The 19,576-nt window shown below is 42.8% G+C and overlaps 2 protein-coding genes across 2 annotated transcripts in view; one reads left to right on the top strand and one right to left on the bottom strand.

Moving 5' to 3' along the window:
• Window positions 1-19,501, bottom strand: part of tmem231 (transmembrane protein 231) — a 79,039-nt gene extending 59,538 nt beyond the window's left edge. Inside the window, exons 1-3 of the mRNA XM_061283684.1 lie at window positions 19,000-19,501; window positions 18,725-18,891; window positions 18,505-18,633 (exon numbers count right to left, since the gene is read on the bottom strand). Of these exons, the coding sequence (XP_061139668.1) occupies window positions 18,505-18,633; window positions 18,725-18,891; window positions 19,000-19,138 (435 nt within the window). The 5' untranslated portion in view covers window positions 19,139-19,501. The remainder of the gene's footprint in view (window positions 1-18,504; window positions 18,634-18,724; window positions 18,892-18,999) is intronic.
• LOC133157279 (uncharacterized) lies at window positions 12,382-18,573 on the top strand. Its single transcript, XM_061283685.1, has 2 exons — window positions 12,382-13,223; window positions 13,344-18,573. The coding sequence occupies exons 1-2, from the start codon at window positions 13,063-13,065 to the stop codon at window positions 14,053-14,055; spliced, it is 873 nt and encodes a 290-aa protein (XP_061139669.1). The 5' UTR covers window positions 12,382-13,062; the 3' UTR covers window positions 14,056-18,573.
• Window positions 19,502-19,576: the final 75 nt, after the last annotated feature.

Consider the following 19,576-nt stretch of genomic DNA (forward strand, 5'->3'; position numbering starts at 1 on the left):
ATAAATATAAATAATTCCCGATGTTATTAAAAAAAAATGCCTTTGCTGTGTGTGGGAATCGAACTTGGGGTGCCTGTACACAAGACAGGCAAGTGTACCACTACACCAGGGGCGGCCAACCAGTCAGAGACTAAGAGCCACATTTTTTACCGTGTCATCGCAAAGAGCCACATCATACACATGAGCACACATGAACCCCCCCCCCCCACACACACACACACACAAACACGCGCATACACACACACACACACACACACACACCTCTGCTCACCCAAATTTATTGTGTGACATTATTATGTCACGCACCAACATGATAATGACAAATTGACTCCGGCAGTACTAAAACCACAGACCAAAGACCACATTTTCAACAATGAACATTGTGTGCATTATATCACACAGACAAACTCTCAGTTCAACAAATTCCACAAACAAAAACATACGTTTTTTCACTTACTATGTGTGACATTATTATGTCACGCACCAACATGATAATGACAAATTGACTCCTACAGTACTAAAACCACAGACCAAAGACCACATTTTCAACAATGAACATTGTGTGCATTATCTCACACAGACAAACTCTCAGTTCAACAAATTCCACAAACAAAAACATAAGTTTTTTCACTTACTATGTGTGGCGGGACAGACCATTAGTTTTAGTTTGTCGTTTTCAGGAGACAAGATTTCAATAACGTCACTGAGGCATTTTTTAACGAACTCCACTTCATTGTATGGCTTTTTAGCCTGTGCAATGTTCCAAGCCAGTTGAAACAATGCAAGTGTGACAGTCTCTGAGTGCTTCGTAATTTTTTTGAAAAACTGTACCTACTTTTCTGCCTGACTTTTCAAAGTGTCCAAACTTGTGCTTGCGAAATTCAGTCCCTTTTGCAAAGTCCTTATCGATATTGGCATGAAGTGAGCTGAAGTGGCGCTGACCATTTGAAGCTTTTAAATGCGCTATTGACGTCCGACATATCAGGCAGAATGGCTTGCCATAGCGTTCAACAAAAAACAACTTTAACTCTGTTAAAAACGTCCTGTGTTCATCGTCATATATTCGTTTAGCTGTGACTTTTTTTCCTTGCCATTTTGGCCGGGTTGACCACCCCTGGGTTAGCGTCTTGTCAGCTTTTCTGGACCTAATGGGCCCCTGTAGTCACAGTCGGCATTCATTAAAAAGCCAGCAAAACCAATCGCTCTGCCCTGTGTTCATTGTCATATATTCGTTTAGCTGTGAATTTTTTCCTTGCCATTTTGAGAGCGAAATTGACACTCCTCAAATGGGTTTTTCCCTCCTCCTTTGCGGGATTTCACTTCACGCGCATGCGTGTTTGACCAAAATACCATATTGAACTCAAGCGAAGCAAATACGCACGAAAAATTAACACAAATGTTGATATGAACGTAAAAGAGCCGCATGAAACCACCCAAAGAGCCGCATGCGGCCCGCGAGCCGCGGGTTGGCCACCGCTGCACTACACCATCAGGCATCCCATTCAAGGAGAAGGTTATTGAGATAAATTAAACTGTTCAAAGAAAAGCGGTACCGTTCGAAAATATATTCTTCTAGAAATGATAAATCTAATCTGGGTCGGAAGAATCTCTCACGACGTAAAGTGTTTAGAATTACCGTTTTTTTCCGTGTATAGTGCGCAAAATTTAACTAATTTATTGTCCTAAAATCTGGGGTGCGCATGGGTACAAAAAATGTTTAATTTTCTTTTTTAAATTTTTTTTTTTTTTTTTTTTTTTTTAAGTCCCAATGATCGTCACACACGCAGGGAGGCAATGGGTCCCATTTTATAGTCTTTGGTATGGTCTTAACTAGGCTGGATGTAATTTTTTTTGTTGGCGTTGATTTCTCCGACTGCCCGTAAACGCACCACCGCGCTCCGTGCGCGCACGGGAAAGAGGCGGCTCTGTATGGGAGAGACGTTGAAGAGGAATAAAAACACCCTTGGAAACCAAAACTTGCCCCTTGTTCCTTTCTTCTCTGCTGTTCACTTCAAACACGCTCCATGCGACCGCAATGCTCTCGTATCAGACGCTTGCTCGATCACCTGCTCGTTTGCTGTCTGTCACAATGTACCCTACACAAATCCGAAACATTTGTTGCGGCTCCGAGTCACGACGAGGGGCAAGTTTTGGTTTCCAAGGGTGTTTTTATTCCTCTTCAACGTCTCTCCCATACAGAGCCGCCTCTTTCCCGTGCGCGCACGGAGCGCAGTGGTGCGTTTACGGGCAGTCGGAGAAATCAACGCCAACAAAAAAAATTACATCCAGCCTAGTTAAGACCATACCAAAGACTATAAAAATGGGACCCATTGCCTCCCTGCGTGTGTGACGATCATTGGGTCTTAAAAAAAAAAAAAAAAATTAAAAACAAAAAATTAAAGAATTTTTGTACCCATATATAATGCGCACCCCAGATTTTAGGACAATAAATTAGTTAAATTTTGCGCACTATACACGGAAAAAAACGGTAGTCTTCCAGGGGAAGAGTGCTGTCATTCCGGACACTCTGAGGTCGGACATCACTGGGCGATCGCACTCATCTCATCTTGGCGTTGAGGGATCCCTACGGAGAGCTAGAGAATGTGTCTACTGGCAGGGCATGAATGATCAGGTCAAGCAATATGTTGCTAAATGTGGAATCTGCAGGTCAATGGACAATAAACAGGAGAAAGAAACATTGAAGTCACATGATGTTCCGCACAGACCCTGGGCTAAGGTGGGTACGGATCTTTTCGTTCTGGACGCCAGAGAATATCTCATCACTGTGGATTATTTTTCAAACTTTTGGGAACTGGACTACTTGCCGGACACGAAGTCGACCACGGTGATAAAGAAACTTAAAGGTCACTTTGCGCGCCAAGGCATTCCGGATACGGTGGTCTCAGACAATGGGCCACAATATGCATCCCAGGACTTTAAAAAATTCAGTGAACGGTGGAGTTTTTGGCTTATGACTTCATCACCTGGCTATCTACAGAGCAACGGCAAGGCTGAATCAGCCGTTAAGACAGCCAAACAACTTCTTATCAAAGCCAAAACAGCCGATAGTGATCCTTATCTGGCTCTTCTAGACCACCGGAACACACCGTCACAGGTTCTGGAAAGCAGCCCAGTACAAAGACTACTCAGTCGCAGAACCGAGACATTGCTACCAACAAAAAATTTTTTTTTTAAAAATTCATAAAAATTGGGTGCGTATTATACATGGGTACAAGCTTTTTTCCAGCATCAGCATGCCATTTGTAGGGTGCGTATTATACATGGGGGCGCACTATACACGGAAAAAAACGGTATTACGGCTTCGATGTTGATGGGATTTTGAATGAATTGCCAATCCATGATTAACCGTTTTCTTTGTGTGGGAGGAGACAGGTTGAAATTCTGGGTCTCTTATAGTAAACCTGCCAGCGAGCAGGTTATGTTCACAGAGTAAGTTACCACAGTAACTGACCCAGAGTTTAAGTTACCTCTATTTCTGGAACGGATAACTCAGAGTTTCCCTCATTTCAGGGTTAATTTACTCAGAATTTTCACATAACCCGCTTTCTAGAATACCCCTCAGGTGCAACTTTGAAATTGCCAAATAAGATACAGCACATACTACAGGTCCAGCAACAACAGTTACACTCCAGCTATAACTAGAGCTACGAGCAGCTTTCAAGCCTCTCACAGCCATGGCCACCATGGGGTACTGGGACGTTGGGATTTTAATTTTATTTACCGTTTTTTTCCATGTATAATGCGCAAAATTTAACTACCGTTTTTTTCCATGTATAATACGCACCCTAAAAATGGCATGTTGATGCTGGAAAAAGCCTGTACCCATGTATAAAACGCACCCAAATTTTGACTCCTACTTAAGTCCGTAAATGTAAAATTATTTCAGAAAAAAGATAATCTTTGGGAACAACCGGATGTTATTCTGCCGGTCAGTATCACTGCGCATGCGCTAGCAAACTCGATAGCAAAGAAATGTTTTGGATTTGTGTAGGGTACATTGTGACAGCAAACGAGCAGGTGATCGAGCAAGCGTCTGATACGAGAGCATTGTGTTCGTATGGAGCGTGTTTGAAGTGAACACCAGAGAAGAAAGCGCATCTGTAATGGCGGCCTCCATATCATCTCCGGATAAAAAAAAAATTATATATTTTTTTGTACCCATGTATAATGCGCACCCCAGATTTTAGGACAATAAATTAGTTAAATTTTGCGCATTATACATGGAAAAAAACGGTAATTTATTGTCTTAAAATCCGGGGTGCGCATTATACATGGGTACAATTTTTTTAACTTTTTTCTTTTTTTTTTAATTTCTTTTTTTTTTTTTAAGAAAATCATGGTACAACAATTTTTGAAGAAAATCTTGTCACGGATGGAGTGTGGAAAGGAGCAGGGCGACTAAGTGCAGCTTGGACCAGGGTTCATTGGAGGAACTCAAAACACAGACTTGGTAAACTAACATAACTCTCTAACAAAACCAACAACAGGACTGACCGACAAAGACGTGGAACAAAAAGAAAGGGTGACATTACCAAAAACAGGAACAGAAACCTGTGTTATTGTCAAATATTGTTTGTTCTTTAATCTCCATCGCGGACTAGACGTCATACGGAGGCAGTATCACTGCGCATGCGCACTATGGATCCGATGCGAATAGTCCTCTTCTCTTCTTGACTGACAATGAATGTGATAGTTTAATACAATCAGCAAATAGCAAAATGCGTATTACAGGTAATATTTTATTTCACAACACTTTGCCTTGTTCCTTTCGTCTCTGCTGTTCACTTCAAGCACGCTCCGTACGAACGCAATGCTCTCGTATCAGACGCTTGCTCGATCACCTGCTCGTTTGCTGTCACAATGTACCCTACACAAATCTGGAACATTTGTTGCGGCTCCGAGTCACGACGAGGGGCAAGTTTTGGTTTCCAAGGGTGTTTTTATTCCTCTTCAACTTCTCTCCCATACAGAGCCGCCTTTTTCACATGTCCGCACGTCACTTTCCTCTCTTCATTTTAACCTGATCGCGGTGGTGCCTTTACGGGCAGTCGGAGAAATCAACGCCAACAAAAAAATACATCCAGCCTAGTTAAGCCCATACCAAAGACTATAAAAATGGGACCCATTGCCTCCCTGCTTGGCACTCAGCATTAAGGGTTGGAATTGGGGGGTCAGCTCACCAAATGATTCCCGAGCGCGGCGCCGCTGCTGCTCACTGCTCCCCTCTCCCCCAGGGGATGGATCAAAATCACACGGGGATAGGTCAAATGCAGAGGACAAATTTCACCACACCCAGATACGTGTGTGACGATCATTGGGACTTAAAAAAATGAAATAAAAAAATAAAAAATTCGGGTGCGTATTATACATGGGTACAGGCTTTTTTCCAGCATTGATATGCCATTTTTAGGGTGCGTATTATACATGGGGGCACATTATACATGGAAAAAAACGGTAAATGAATTACATCAAATTAAAAATGACTGACAAAAACATTTTTGATCTCTATAAAAGGCCAAAAAGGAAGCAAGATATGAAAGTATATTAAAAACGGCCAACTTCCTAATAAGTTTAGAGACCTTTTGTCGGTCTTGGGCAATTAAATAAGTCTCCAACTTTTAGTAAATCACAAAATGTAAGTAATTTTTCTTGGCACAGTGTTTGCCAAATTAAATAGCTAAATAGGTAATTTTTGGTAGGTCTTGATGAAATGTACAAATAGTGCTGCTTTAGTAAATATTTGTGGTAAAAATTCTCGGAAAATAGCTTCTGGCCATTTAAAGTAGGAGCTTGCTAACAGGTAGATGGACAAAAAAACTAAATGCAAAGATGTACAGTATGAATTGTTTTCACATAAAATTACAGCTCTTTTTTGAAGGTCTGCCATTTTTGTAAAAAATGTGTTTGTATAATTGCTACGGCAGTGCCAAAACAACTAATGTTACGGTGGCAAAGTACTGTCCACATACGCAAATTCACTCACTCTCACTCTCAGACACACACACTCGGTCGGATTTTTGCACCGAGTCCGAGTCCGGCCTCTTGACCATGAGTCCGAGTCCGAGTCTGAGTCCGGCTGTCCATTTTTTCTGTTAAGTCATGTGACTGCTTAGTCTTTATTCAAGGCTAATTTAGATCAGAATCTAAATAATTACAACAGTTTTGTGATGGCTTTGTCTTTATTAAACATATAAACGAATACAATAAACGGATACTTTCACGTTTTAATCATTAATTACACCATTATAGCTCAGACATTTATCTAAACACAAATAATTAGTGACGACCCCTTATTTGGAAAGCGAAAAACCCATGTCGTACGGCGTCAGCACTATGTTGTTTTCAACAAAAACATGAAGAACTCACGTTTGCGTCAGTCAATTTTAATTTTTATAAAGGATTATTCTCATTTGATGTCTTTAAATTCAAATTCGCCGTACGACATCGGTTTTTTGCCATAATTCGGTATAATTCGAGGTAGTCCACCCTCACCCAAAGTTAAGGTTTCATGGGAATATTATTGTCATAATTGTCTGGACCATATATGATAATTGTTTAACGGTAGTTATTGATACATCTTGAAGATGTCAAGTTATAAGTGCATAAGACTATGTTGTTCATGCACGTTCATTGTAAGAGGGGAAGAGATGTTGTGTATTTTGGGCTAACTCAAATTCTGTAGTGGAAAAACCCCGGAAGTGGGATGGGCATTCTGTGTTGTTGTGGAACGCCCTGTGAACGCACTGTGAGTAAGGAATAAAGCAGTTATCATTCACGTCGTTGTCCGACCTATTCTTGCTATCTAAGAACCTGGAAAATAGTAAGGATATAACATATATCACGGGTCATTACGATGAGTTTGGTGGAGTTTTTACTGCTTCTTCCAACTCCTACCACGCTGACTGTAACCTGACACTCTCTGGCTGCGTCTTGCCTCTTTTTTTTATTGTCGGACTCGGTGGACTCGGTCAAAATCAGCACCGAGTCCGAGTCCGACCGAGTCCGAGTCCCCGAGTCCGAACCGAGTCCACAGCCCTGCTCTCACACACAGAGTTGACTAAATACATGGTTCAGTTCAATTCTTTGTTTTGTGCTCATGACTTTGGGTCCAGTTCAGTCTGCTTGGACTCGTGAAAAAAAAAAAACATTTACCGTATTGGCCTGAATATAAGACTGTGTTTTTTTGCATTGAAATAAGACTGAAAAAGTAGGGGTCTCCTTACATTCGGGGTCTAGACATTATACCCATTCACAACGCTAGATGGAGCCAGATATCTTTAAAGTGAATGCTGAGCTTAACTCCCCAGGCCAAAGCGCCAGATATCTTTAAAGTGAATGCTAAGCTTAACTCCCCAGGCCAAAGAGCCAGATATCTTAAAAGTGAATGCTGAGCGTAACTCCCCAGGCCAAAGTGAACCCCTGTCATGAAGAAGAAAAATCTATGGTGGTGGTGGTGGGGGGGGAGAATGGATCTGATGTGCTCCATGACAAGCCGCTCAAAGCACTTCATGATGATGGGCGTCAGTGCCACGGGGCGGTAGTCATTGAAGCAGGACGGAGCAGGTTTCTTCGGCACAGGTACGATGGTGGCAGCCTTGAAACAGGAAGGGACGATGGCCTGCTGCAGGGAAATGTTAAAGATGTCCGTGAAGACGCCAATCAGCTCCCCAGCGCAGTCCTGCAGCACTCGACCTGGAATGTTGTCAGGGCTACGTAAGCCGCCGGCTTACGGGTGTTGATAGCGGCAAGTGCCCTACTCACGCTATCGGCAGAGAGGCACAGGGGCTGCTCGTGTGGAGGGGGAGGGGTCTTCAGCGGACAAGTGCTGTTCTGAGCGTCGAAGCGAGCAAAGAAGCGGTTCAGATCGTTGAGCAGATGGATGTCGCCCTTACAGCTCTGCGGCGCGGGCTTGTAGTCCGTGATGGTCTGAATGCCCTGCCATAGGCTCCGTGCGTCCCTGCTGTCCTTGAAGTGGGCGGTGATCTTGCAAGAGAATGCCCTTTTCGCTTGCTTGATGCCCCGGGACAGGTCGGCCCTCGCTGTTCTCAAGCCAGCCTCATCCCCCGCTCTGAAGGCTTTGTCCCTGGCCCTCAGCAGCCTGAGGACAGCACCTTTCAGCCATGGCTTCCAGTTAGCCCGATTGACAAAGAATTTTGTGTGGGTCACATCATCAATGCACTTCGTGATGTAAGAGGAAACAGAGTCAGTATACTCCTCTATGTCTGTCCGATTGTTGCAAATGGCCACCTGCTTAAACATTTCCCAGTCAGTAGTGCCAAAGCAGTCTCGAAGCGCATCAGAGGCACCCTCAGGCCACACTCTTACCCGCTTGCGAGCCGGCCTGGATGCTTTCACCATTTGTCTGTATGCGGGCAAAAGCATAACAGTGATATGGTCAGAAAGTCCAAGATGGGGGAGTGGGGCGGCTTTGAAAGCTCCTTTATGTGTAGAGTAGACGAGGTCCAGGAAGCTGTCACCACGTGTTGGAAAATTAACATGCTGGTGAAGCCTCGGAAAAACAGACTTCAGGTTAGCATGATTAAAATCCCCAGCGAAGATGGTGAATCCGTCAGGGTGCGCCGTCTGTTGTTCACTGACAGCCTGGTACAGTTCACTAAGAGCCGCGATCCGCGACTAGCAGAATCGCAGTAAATTCCCTTGGCAGATAAAAAGGACGGCACTTAATGATCACAAACTCCGCCAGTGGCGAGCAGTGCTTGCATACAACTACAGAGTCCCGGCACCATTCGTCACGGATGTAGACACATATTCCCCCTCCTCGCGATTATCCCCCTTTTACAATGGCCCGGTCCACCTGATAGCATGCTAGCCGCTCCAGATGCACAGCAGAGTCTGGAATGCTGACAGTCAACCAAGTCTCAGTGAACACGAGCACACAGCAGTTACGCACTGTCCGGTTCGTAGATCATGTTAACCACAAGTAGAAAAGCTGAAATAGACCTATTATATTTTGTTTGTAATAAAGTATTCTGTGCACAAAAGATGATTAGTTGTTGAATTAATTTGAGAACACGTTATAAATTGTAATGTTAACAAAGGTTAAACATGAATTTAGCAATAATGTGTCACTTCAACATAAATGTGGCAATGATGTGTCACTTACACATGAATGTACTGAGAATTGAGCAGAGAGGGGAGGGAGTGCTTTTTGATGGAACATGAGTGAAAGCAGGTCGCGGCAGATGTTACGCTGACACGAGGTAACGGACGTCGCACGCTAAATTAAGCGTCGGAAAATTAGGGAGTCGATGAAGCATCTCTGAGCAAGTGTTGCTTCTGTGAGGAGCATCCATGAGAATCAGGATGAGAATCTCTGGGAACACAAAAGCATCTCTCGGAAGATGGACATCTTCCGGAAGACAAGGCACGTTGCACAAGCAGGTGGATGCCTCAGTCTATTTTCAAAATAGTCATGGGAAGAGGACTGAGCCCAAATCTGTATAAAAAGGTGATCCAACAGAGGGCGAGGCTTCTTTTGGTCCAAAGGGATGAGATGCTGTCCGAGTGCGCTAAACGTCCTTTATTAAAAGATAGATTTTTCATTCTTACTTAGATTAACCCAGGGTCTGTTAGAATGAATTTATACTATCTTCAATTTGGATTTATTCAAAATTTGAGCTTTGGAAAGGAGAAGAGAAAAGGGCAAGCATAGAGAAAAAGAATGCCAATTTAGGACCGCGCTTCTCTTCTCTGTGGCCACTTTGATTTTTATAGAGATTTTGGAACTAGCTGATCTGATCACTCACTTGTTCCATCAAATAGACATTTGTTTTTTAAGATATATATCCTCTTTTTACACACTTTTTGAGCTTTACAATCGAGAGAACTTCGAGAACAGACAATACAGAAGACATGAGTTTGGTGAGTGAATTCAATCTTGTTTGTAAGAATAATTAAGACTTATATTGCTTAGTCTTTTTCTATAATAAATGCTGATTTTTAAATTCGATTGACATGGAACTTTAACTTTTAAATTAAATCATTAAATTTTGATTGGGGGATTATTTAGAACAGGGGTCAACACCACGGTGCCCGCGGGCACCTGGTCGCCCGTGAGGACCGCACGAGTCGCCCGCAGGACTGTTCTAAAGTTAGCTCAAATGGCGGCACTTGTCAGTGAGCTGCATCTATTTATTTTACAGTCAAACCTTGGTTTTCGAACGTCTTGGTTCTCGAACAAATCGGAATTCGAAATTAAAATTCGAAATTTTTTTGCTTTGGTTGTCGAACAAACTTCGGAGGTCGAACCTCGCGAGATGAGCCGGGAGGTACCCGGGAAAACCCGACCGTTGTTATTGTATTTTCGTTACTTTGAGGATTGTATTACCGTTTTTTCCATGTATAATGCGCCCCCATGTATAATACGCACCCTAAAAATGGCATGTCGATGCTGGAAAAAAGCGTGTACCCATGTATAATACGCACCCAAATTTTGACTCCTACTTATAAGTCCGTAAACGTAAAATTATTTCAGAAAAAAGATCATCTTTGGGAACAACCGGATGTTATTCTGCCAGTCAGTATCACTGCGCATGCAGTAGCAAACTCGATAGTGAAGAAATATGTGAGACTCTCAACGGGATCACCAATATTTGAGTGATGTTCCAGTTACTTATCACAATTATTTATTATTATAATAATATACAGTGCCTTGCGAAAGTATTCGGTCCCCTTGAACCTTTCAACATTTGGCCACATTTCAGGCTTCAAACAAAGATATAAAATTTTATTTTTTTTGCCAAGAATCAACAACAAGTGGGACACAATCGTGAAGTGGAACGAAATTTATTGGATAGTTTAAACTTTTTTAACAAATAAAAAACTGAAAAGTGGGGCGTGCAATATTATTCGGCCCCTTTACTTTCAGTGCAGCAAACTCACTCCAGAAGTTCAGTGAGGATCTTTGAATGATCCAATGTTGTCCTAAATGACTGATGATGATAAATAGAATGCAACTGTGTGTAATCAAGTCTCCGTATAAATGCACCTGCTCTTTGATAGTCTCAGGGTTCTGTTCAAAGCGCAGATAGAACCATGAAGACAAAGGAACACACCAGGCAGGTCCGAGATACTGCTGTGGAGAAGTTTAAAGCTGGATTTGGATACAAAACGATTTCCCAAGCTTTAAACATCTCAAGGAGCACTGTGCAAGCAATTATATTGAAATGGAAGGAGTATCAGACCACTGCAAATCTACCAAGATCCGGCCGTCCCTCCAATCTTTCATCTCAAACAAGGAGAAGACTGATCAGAGATGCAGCCAAGAGGCCCATGATCACTCTGGATGAACTGCAGATAAGTACAGCTGAGGTGGGAGAGTCTGTCGATAGGACAACAATCAGTCGTGCACTGCACAAATCTGGCCTTTATGGAAGAGTGGCAAGAAGAAAGCCATTTCTCAAAGATATCCATAAAAAGCAACACAGCTCATCACCCTGAATACACCATCCCCACTGTCAAACATGGTGGTGGCAGCATCATGGTTTGGGCCTGCTTTTCTTCAGCAGGGACAGGGAAGATGGCTAAAATTGATGGGAAGATGGATGGAGCCAAATACAGGACCATTCTGGAAGAAAACCTGTTGGAGTCTGAAAAAGACCTGAGACTGGGACGGAGATTTATCTTCCAACAGGACAATGATCCAAAACATAAAGCCAAATCTACAATGGAATGGTTCACAAATAGACGTAGCCAGGTGTTAGAATGGCCAAGTCAAAGTCCAGACCTGAATCCAATCAAGAATCTGTGGAAAGAGCTGAAGACTGCTGTTCACAAACGCTCTCCATCCAACCTCACTGAGCTCGAGCTGTTTTGCAAGGAAGAATGGGCAAGAATTCCAGTCTCTCGATGTGCAAAACTGATAGAGACATACCCCAAGCGACTTGCAGCTGTAATTGCAGCAAAGGTATTAGCGCAAGTGGGCAGAATAATAGTGCACGCTCCACTTTTCAGTTTTTTATTTGTTAAAAAAGTATAAATTATCCAATAAATGTTGTTCCACTTCACGATTGTGTCCCACTTGTTGTTGATTCTTGACAAAAAATTAAACTTTTATATCTTTATGTTTGAAGCCTGAAATGTCGCAAAAGGTTGAAAGGTTCAAGGGGGCCGAATACTTTCACAAGGCACTGAATATAATATATATAATATTTATTTATTTATTATTCACAATTGTCATGGTGATCTTTCTGGTGATTTCTTAACTAGGCTGGATGTATTTCTTTTGCTGGTTTCTCCGACTGCCCATAAAGGCACCACCGCAATCAGTTAGGTTAAAATGAAAAGAGAGGAAAGTGACGTGCGGACATGTGAAAAAGGCGGCTCAGTATGGGAGAAAAGTTGAAGAGGAATAAAAACACCCTTGGAAACCAAAACTTGCCCCTCGTCGTGACTCGGAGCCGCAACAAATGTTTCGGATTTGTGTAGGGTACATTGTGACAGCAAACGAGCAGGTGATCGAGCAAGTGTCTGATACAAGAGCATTGCATTCGTATGGAGCGTGTTTGAAGTGAACAGCAGAGACGAAAGGAACAAGGCAAAGTGTTGTGAAATAAAATATTACCTGTAATACGCATTTTGTTATTTGCGGATTGAAACCGCTAATTAAACTGTGAATTGAAACTAATAGGTAGAGAACTCAACTCTCGCTTTTTATATAGCTGACGTGTCTTGCGCATCCGTTCTGCGCATACTGTCATGGCGATCTCCGTATGATATTCCGGTCTGCGATGGAGATTAAAAAACAAACAATATTTGACAATAACACACCATCAAGGATTGCATCATCGCATCGAACGATGTGTCGTCAATTATCAATTTTACTGACTAAGTGTGTTGGGCAGGATGGCCGAATGTGATGCGCGATTGACAACAAACAAGAAGGTGATTTCAAGTTTTATTTCGAGGGAGATTTTCTTCAAAAATTGTTGTACCCATGCATAATACGCACCCAAGATTTTAGGACAATAAATTAGTTAAATTTTGCGTATTATACATGTAAAAAAACTGTAACTCTTAATCATGTCTCCAAGGAAAGCAAGTGGGAGCAGTAAAGCCATCGTAAAACACAAAGACGCCCTCCACTCGGCCCTCACCCACCTGGAGAGAAGGGACTCGTATGTCAGATTGCTGTTTGTGGACTTCAGTTCTGGCTACTGGACTTCCTCTGTCAGAGGCCACAGGTAGTACGTGTTGGCGACAAAATCTCCGCCAGCATCACGCTGAGCACGGAGGCCCCCCAAGGCTGCGTGCTCAGTCCGCTGCTCCACCCTCCTGACGCATGACTGCACTGCAACCTACAGCGACAACCGTATAGTGAAGTTTGCTGACAACACGACTCTGGTGGGTCTCATCACCAAGGGAGACGAGACTCAATACAGGCTGGAGGTTGACCTTCTGACCACGTGGTGCAGGGACAACAACCTCCTGCTGAACGTCGACAAGACCAAGGAGATTGTTGTTGACTTCCGGAAGGGTCACACCCAACACCTGCCTCTGACCATCGACGGTGCTGTGGTGGAGAGAGTGAGCAGCCCCAGGTTCCTGGGGGTGCACATCAGTGAGGATCTCTCCTGGTCCACCAACACCGCATCATTGGCGAAGAAGGCCCAGCGCCGCCTGTACTTCCTGCGGAAACTCAGGCGAGCGAGCGCTCCTCCGGCCGTCATGACTACAATTTACCGTGGCACCATTGAGAGCGTCCTTTCCAGCTGTATTGGTGTTTGGGGTGGCAGCTGCACTGACTACAACTTGAAGGCCCTGCAACGCATAGCGAACACGGCTGGTAAGATTATTGGTGCTTCACTCCCCTCCTTGAAGGACATTTACACCTCCCATCTCACCCGCAAGGCGACCGCGATTGTGAGTGATGCGAGTCACCCCGCTCACTCTTTGTTCGATCTTCTGCCCTCTGGGAAGAGGTACAGGAGCCTGCGCTCCCGCACCACCAGACTCACCAACAGCTTCATACTCCAGGCTGTTAGGATCATGAACTCTCTCCCTTTTTCTGCATAGTGTCCTGTACTTTTGCGCTATGCTTACTGTCTGCTGTATGCACACTTGCTCCGTTTTTTCCCTCCTCTTATTTATTGGGTTATTTGTTTATTTATTCATCACTCTTATTATTTATTGTTTGTGCCTTCTTGTTTTTATTTTGTGTCGTTTACTTGTATGTCTATCGTGTGCTGTGTCTCGTCACCGTGGGATAGAGGAAACGTAATTTCGGTTTCTTTGTGTGTCTTGACATATGAAGCGATTGACAATAAAGCAGGCTTTGACTTTTGAAATGACAATAATAACACATAGTGAAAGCCAAATTGAGCAAATTGGCTATTTCAGAAGTGTGTATCAAACTGGTAGCCCTTTGCCTTAATCAGTACCTAGGAAGTAGCTCTCGGTTTAAGAAAGGTTGGTGACCCCTGATTTAGAAGCATTAGGTTTGAGACTAACTGCTGACATTTAATCTTTTAGTTTCGAATAAAAGTGATTTTCTATTTGAACCTTTTTTTCTTTAACTTCTATTATCCTAAATCATTAACTTTCATTTAAGGGATTGTTGAGACGCATTAGGTTTGAGACTAATTGCTGACATTTAATCTTTTAATTTCGAATAAAAGTGATTTTCTATTTAACCTTTTTTCTTTAATTTCTATTATCTTAAATCATTGAATTTCGATTGGGGGATTGTTTTGAAGCATTAGGCTCAAGACTAACTGCTGACATTTAATCTTTTAATTTCGAATAAAAGTGATTTTCTATTTAAACCTTTTTTTCGTTAACTTCTATTATCTTGAAGCATTCAATTTCGATTAGGGGATTGTTTAAAAGTATTATGCTCAAGACTAACTGCTGACATTTAATCTTTTAATTTCGAATAACAGTGACTTTCTATTTAACCTTTTTTCTTTCATTTCTATTATCCTAAATCATTAAATTTCGATTAAAGGATTGTTTAGAAGCATTAGGTTTGAGACTAACTGCTGACATCTAATCTTTTGATTTCGATTGACAGTGATTTTCTATTTAATCTTTTTTCTTCAATTTCTAGGATCCTAAATCATATAATTTCAATTTTATGAGTGACGACTTAATCTTTTCTCGCTGAATTAAATTAAATAGTGAGGATATGTCAATCTTATAAACCTTATATCTCTTTTCTTCATTTATCTTAGTCATACTGTAAACCGTTGAGTTCTTTTTTAAGTGAAGACAGCTTTAATCCCGACAAGGAGTGTCAGATCTGGTTCGAAACAGTTATCTTAAGCTCAGCTAGTGTGAGTGTACGCTAGTGAAAATAAACGAGTTCCCGCGGTCTTAACAAAGACCGCTAAACTATTCCGAGCGGATAACAAAAGCAACAATCTTAATAGGAGAGAGAGCCGCTGCTGACGGCCGGGGTCTCAACAAAGTAGTTACTCAACCCTCGGGTTTCTTTGATTTCATCGGGACTGGTGTCCGAAGAGACGGAATTGATCTAGCGATAGATTAGTTACCTGAACAGCGGTGAGACTCGGAACGAATCCTCTCTCCGAACCGGCTTAAATAAATTCACGTATCCCCTACATACTGCGTTACAGCAGAGGGGTTCAAGTACAAAATTTTACCCTTGAAACGGAGAGCCGGTCACTTACATTTGATAAGTGCACAATTGACAGTACATATGACGAAAATTACAGGCATCTCTCATCTTGTAGGTGAGAGAACTTGCACAATTGGTGGCTGACTAAATACTTTTTTGCCCCACTGTATGTCCAGTCGGTGAAGCAAAACCCAAATTAGAGAAACTATAACACACGCTTCACTATAACACACCGACCAGTATCTCACATACAACCAAGCCATTTGTCCAATATATGGCACGCCGAGATCTAACCACTTCAAGCCTTTCTTTACCAGTTTGACAATAAGCCAGCAGCAAATTGAGGATGTGCCAATGCAACACAATCAGACCGACACAAGATGAAATCTCAACTATCTCCAATTACCCACGCATAGGTGATCAGCAAGTGGCTGACCAGGCCTTGCGCTAACTGACCAGTGGTTTGGCAATCCTATTTACAATGCACTCTAATTAATATTGAACAATTTCACACACCACCAGTGCCGCCGCAAAGTGGTTGGCAAATACGGACATTGAGAACAACCAATCACACCAAGGCTCTCAGAAATCAGCCAGACACCTGGTCGCTCATTCCCTCGCCAGGCCACATAGAGAACAACCAATCAAACCAGGGCTCACAAAATCACTACCCTGGCGTCCCAGGGCTCTGTACTTTTTTACACTTTGTTACACCCTTTGCCCAATGGATTATCTAAAAAATGTGCCCGATATCTTGGCTGGCTGAGGATGAGTAGACGAGCAGTCCTTCTGTGTTACATGCGCAGTCAGGCACCTGTCACAAGAACTGACACTTCTGGTACCAATTCAGTACCAACATGCAAAAACTATGTCAATACCGGCTTTTTGTGGTACCGTCAGAACCGAATATTTAACTTTTCACTCGGCGATCTGTGTGGATTCTTGCCGGAAATGAAAGGGGCAGTATACGCATCAGTGCAGCACAGAGCAGTAGTCAGCGGTGCTGAAGAAGAAGAAAACTTTCGGTCTTTAATAACAATGGCTTCAGCAAGTGGGAGTGGAAGTCCAACACGTCGGCCTGTTGAGAAGCCAGGTCGCTCAAAGAGTCGTGTGTGGAAATATTTTGCATTCGAGGAGAATGCAACCGGAACAATTATAGATTTGTCTGTTTACTATCACTGTTGTGCCATGTTACCTTATAAATACGTTAACCCGAAAATGCCTACGTGCCGTCATTTCAGCATGAGTCAGCTGGGGCAACACGGTTACCAAACGTATTTAATGTCAGACAAAATACGCAGACAAAAGCTCAAATATGCAAAATTAAGTTTGGGCACATTTTGAGGGTGTGTGCACAAGCCTTCTTAGGTATAGCAGATCATCATCATCAGTTCTCTTGCTCAGCGACTGGGGTGCCACCATGCGTAAAGCCAATCAGTTTAGTTCGTCTTCACCAGTTGGTTCGGTCCAGTGCTAGGGGCTCAAGTTCAGCTAGCGATAGGCCCAGGTGATGTAGGTCCATGGTGACGGCATCGATCCATCGAGTGCGGGGGGCACCGCGAGGTAGTTTCCAGCCGGCAATTTTTGGTTGGAAATTGAGGATAGCGCGAGTCGGGTATTCAGGGGGGAGTCTTTTGACATGGCCATACCAGCGCAGCAGACGTTGTGCTGCCAGGTGGGATGCTGGGGGTTGTTGGGTGCTTTCCCGCAGCACAGAGTTGGGGACTTTATCTGTCCATTTTATCCCCTCTATAGTGCGCAGTGCTCTGGTGTCAAAGCCATCGATTCTGGCAGCCTGGGTCTTGTTGAGAGGCCAGGTTTCTGCTCCGTAAAGGAGGATGGACAAGACTGAGGAGTTATATATCCTTAGTTTGGTCTCTCTTGATATGGAGTGATGTCTCCACAGTGGTTTCCAAAGTGTTTTCATGGTAGTGGCTGCCAGAGCACGTCTCCGATTTATTTCTGGTAGCATGTTGCCGTTGCTGGTGATTATGGAGCCAAGGTAGGTAAAGGATTTTACAAAATGGACTTCTTCTCCATTGATATGCAGCGGCGGAAGGGATGGGCCTCCTATGTGCACTATAGCAGATGGATTAGTGATTTTAAAAGTACATGGATTCTTTTGTTTTGTTACCGTGGTACCAAATTAGTATTGAGAATCGTGGAAAATCATAGGTATTGGTACCGACTACTGAAATTCTGGTATTGTGACAACCCTACTCACGAGCCAGCCGCATGTTCCTTAAGCACCTAGTACGATGGAGAGGGAAGAATAGGAAGCAAGGCAGTTACTATTCATCATGTGTCATTATTCATCATACTATATCATGCATTGCCGTGAATCCCTTGAAAGACAAAAGTACAGATTATGCGTGATGGAGTGCGCCTCATACGCATGTAGTGGCATAAACAGTCACCGTGAAGGAACTGCTTCAATCCTGCATGTTACAGGTTCAAATCTTTACATCTTGCAGGCGTTTTTTTGGATGTTGTGGCGCTAATGACAACAGTAATCGCACGTAGACGATTTCATCGACTTCCATCTTTGCAACGAAACGAAGTGATGTACGTCGTAAAGATTTGTAGTTTTTTGTGAGGCACACTGCAATACTCCTCAAAGTTTTTTTGTGCCAGTAAATGCAATACAGACGCTGCAAGGGCACGACAATGGTACCATTCAACTAGTTGTAAGTCAATGTTTCATCACAGGAAATTTTATGAAGGTCGAAAAGTTGTCTAGTCCTGCTTTAAATGTGAAATAAAAATGCATTCTCACTGCTTTCTGGACTCAAATTGAGTAAAGTAGTTATAATCATGCTACAGATGGTGTCTAGTGTAGATGTTCAATTATTTTACTGTTTTACTGTATCATGTTAAATACATACAAAGAGCTGGTAGCTGAATGTCAGGAGCAGCTGGACACTGTACACATTTTCTTCATTCTTCAGGGGTAACTGCAGTTGAAAAATCAGACGGTCCAACTTTCCATCCTGGTTTTGGTCCTCTTCCCTCACCTGTGGATTGCATTGGTTAAAACCATGATAACAATTAAACAAAATCTAAGAATTATATATTTGTGGAAATTGTTGAGGAAAAATGTCCTACAGAGACAGCAGGGATTCTCAGCTTCTTTCCGAGCATGTCGTTCAGATGGTGAAAGGTGCTCCACCCCACATAATCACCATTTGTATCTGTTGCAGCCACCAGCAACGTTTCATACTGAAACCGAACTACTGCTTGTTCTTCATAAGTGTTTCTTTTCATCCAGAAACCTACAATAAGGTGAAATCTATTGGTTTGACCCCACAAGTATTTGTATTTTCATTTTAACTCAACATTTTAACAGATTGATTTAAGTCACGTAACTTTAAGATACTGACCTTGGCTCCTGTACGCCACCAGTAGCGGTGAGATGTAAGTGAGGCACACAACCACAACGGCAAACAAGGTCGCGCTCGTACAAACACCTGCTTTGTATCGAATCAAAGCGGGATGAGAATAAATTTCATAAAAAGCCATAATTTGTTATAAGTTTACGTTCATTCATACGTGTTACGAATGACTCTATTGTGTTCCCAGCAACAAGCTAACGACGAGACGGTTGATTCAAGCTATCAAAGTAGCAAACCAACTGCATGCTACGGGAAGACAAATTCCGGACACACTCAAAGACATGTTTACGCTAGTTCGACCGCTGCTGAAACAAAATATTGTGATATAATGCTCATCTTGTGTGCCGTGTCATCTGTTCAAAAATTCGCACCCTACGGTCCTCGGTGAAGTGTACACCTAGTAGAAGTGTCAGAATGTACAGGCTGCAAGAGTGCGAAAACAACAGAAATTGGACGTGCGTGCAACGTCATCGACCTGCGCCACTGTGTTAGAACTGCGTCATCAATCATGGCTACCGTGTGTGTGTGTGTGTGTGTGTGTGTGTGTGTGTGTGTGTGTGTGTGT

The sequence above is a fragment of the Syngnathus typhle genome, linkage group LG7 (assembly GCF_033458585.1).
Source record: "Syngnathus typhle isolate RoL2023-S1 ecotype Sweden linkage group LG7, RoL_Styp_1.0, whole genome shotgun sequence".
NCBI classification, from domain to species: domain Eukaryota; kingdom Metazoa; phylum Chordata; class Actinopteri; order Syngnathiformes; family Syngnathidae; genus Syngnathus; species Syngnathus typhle.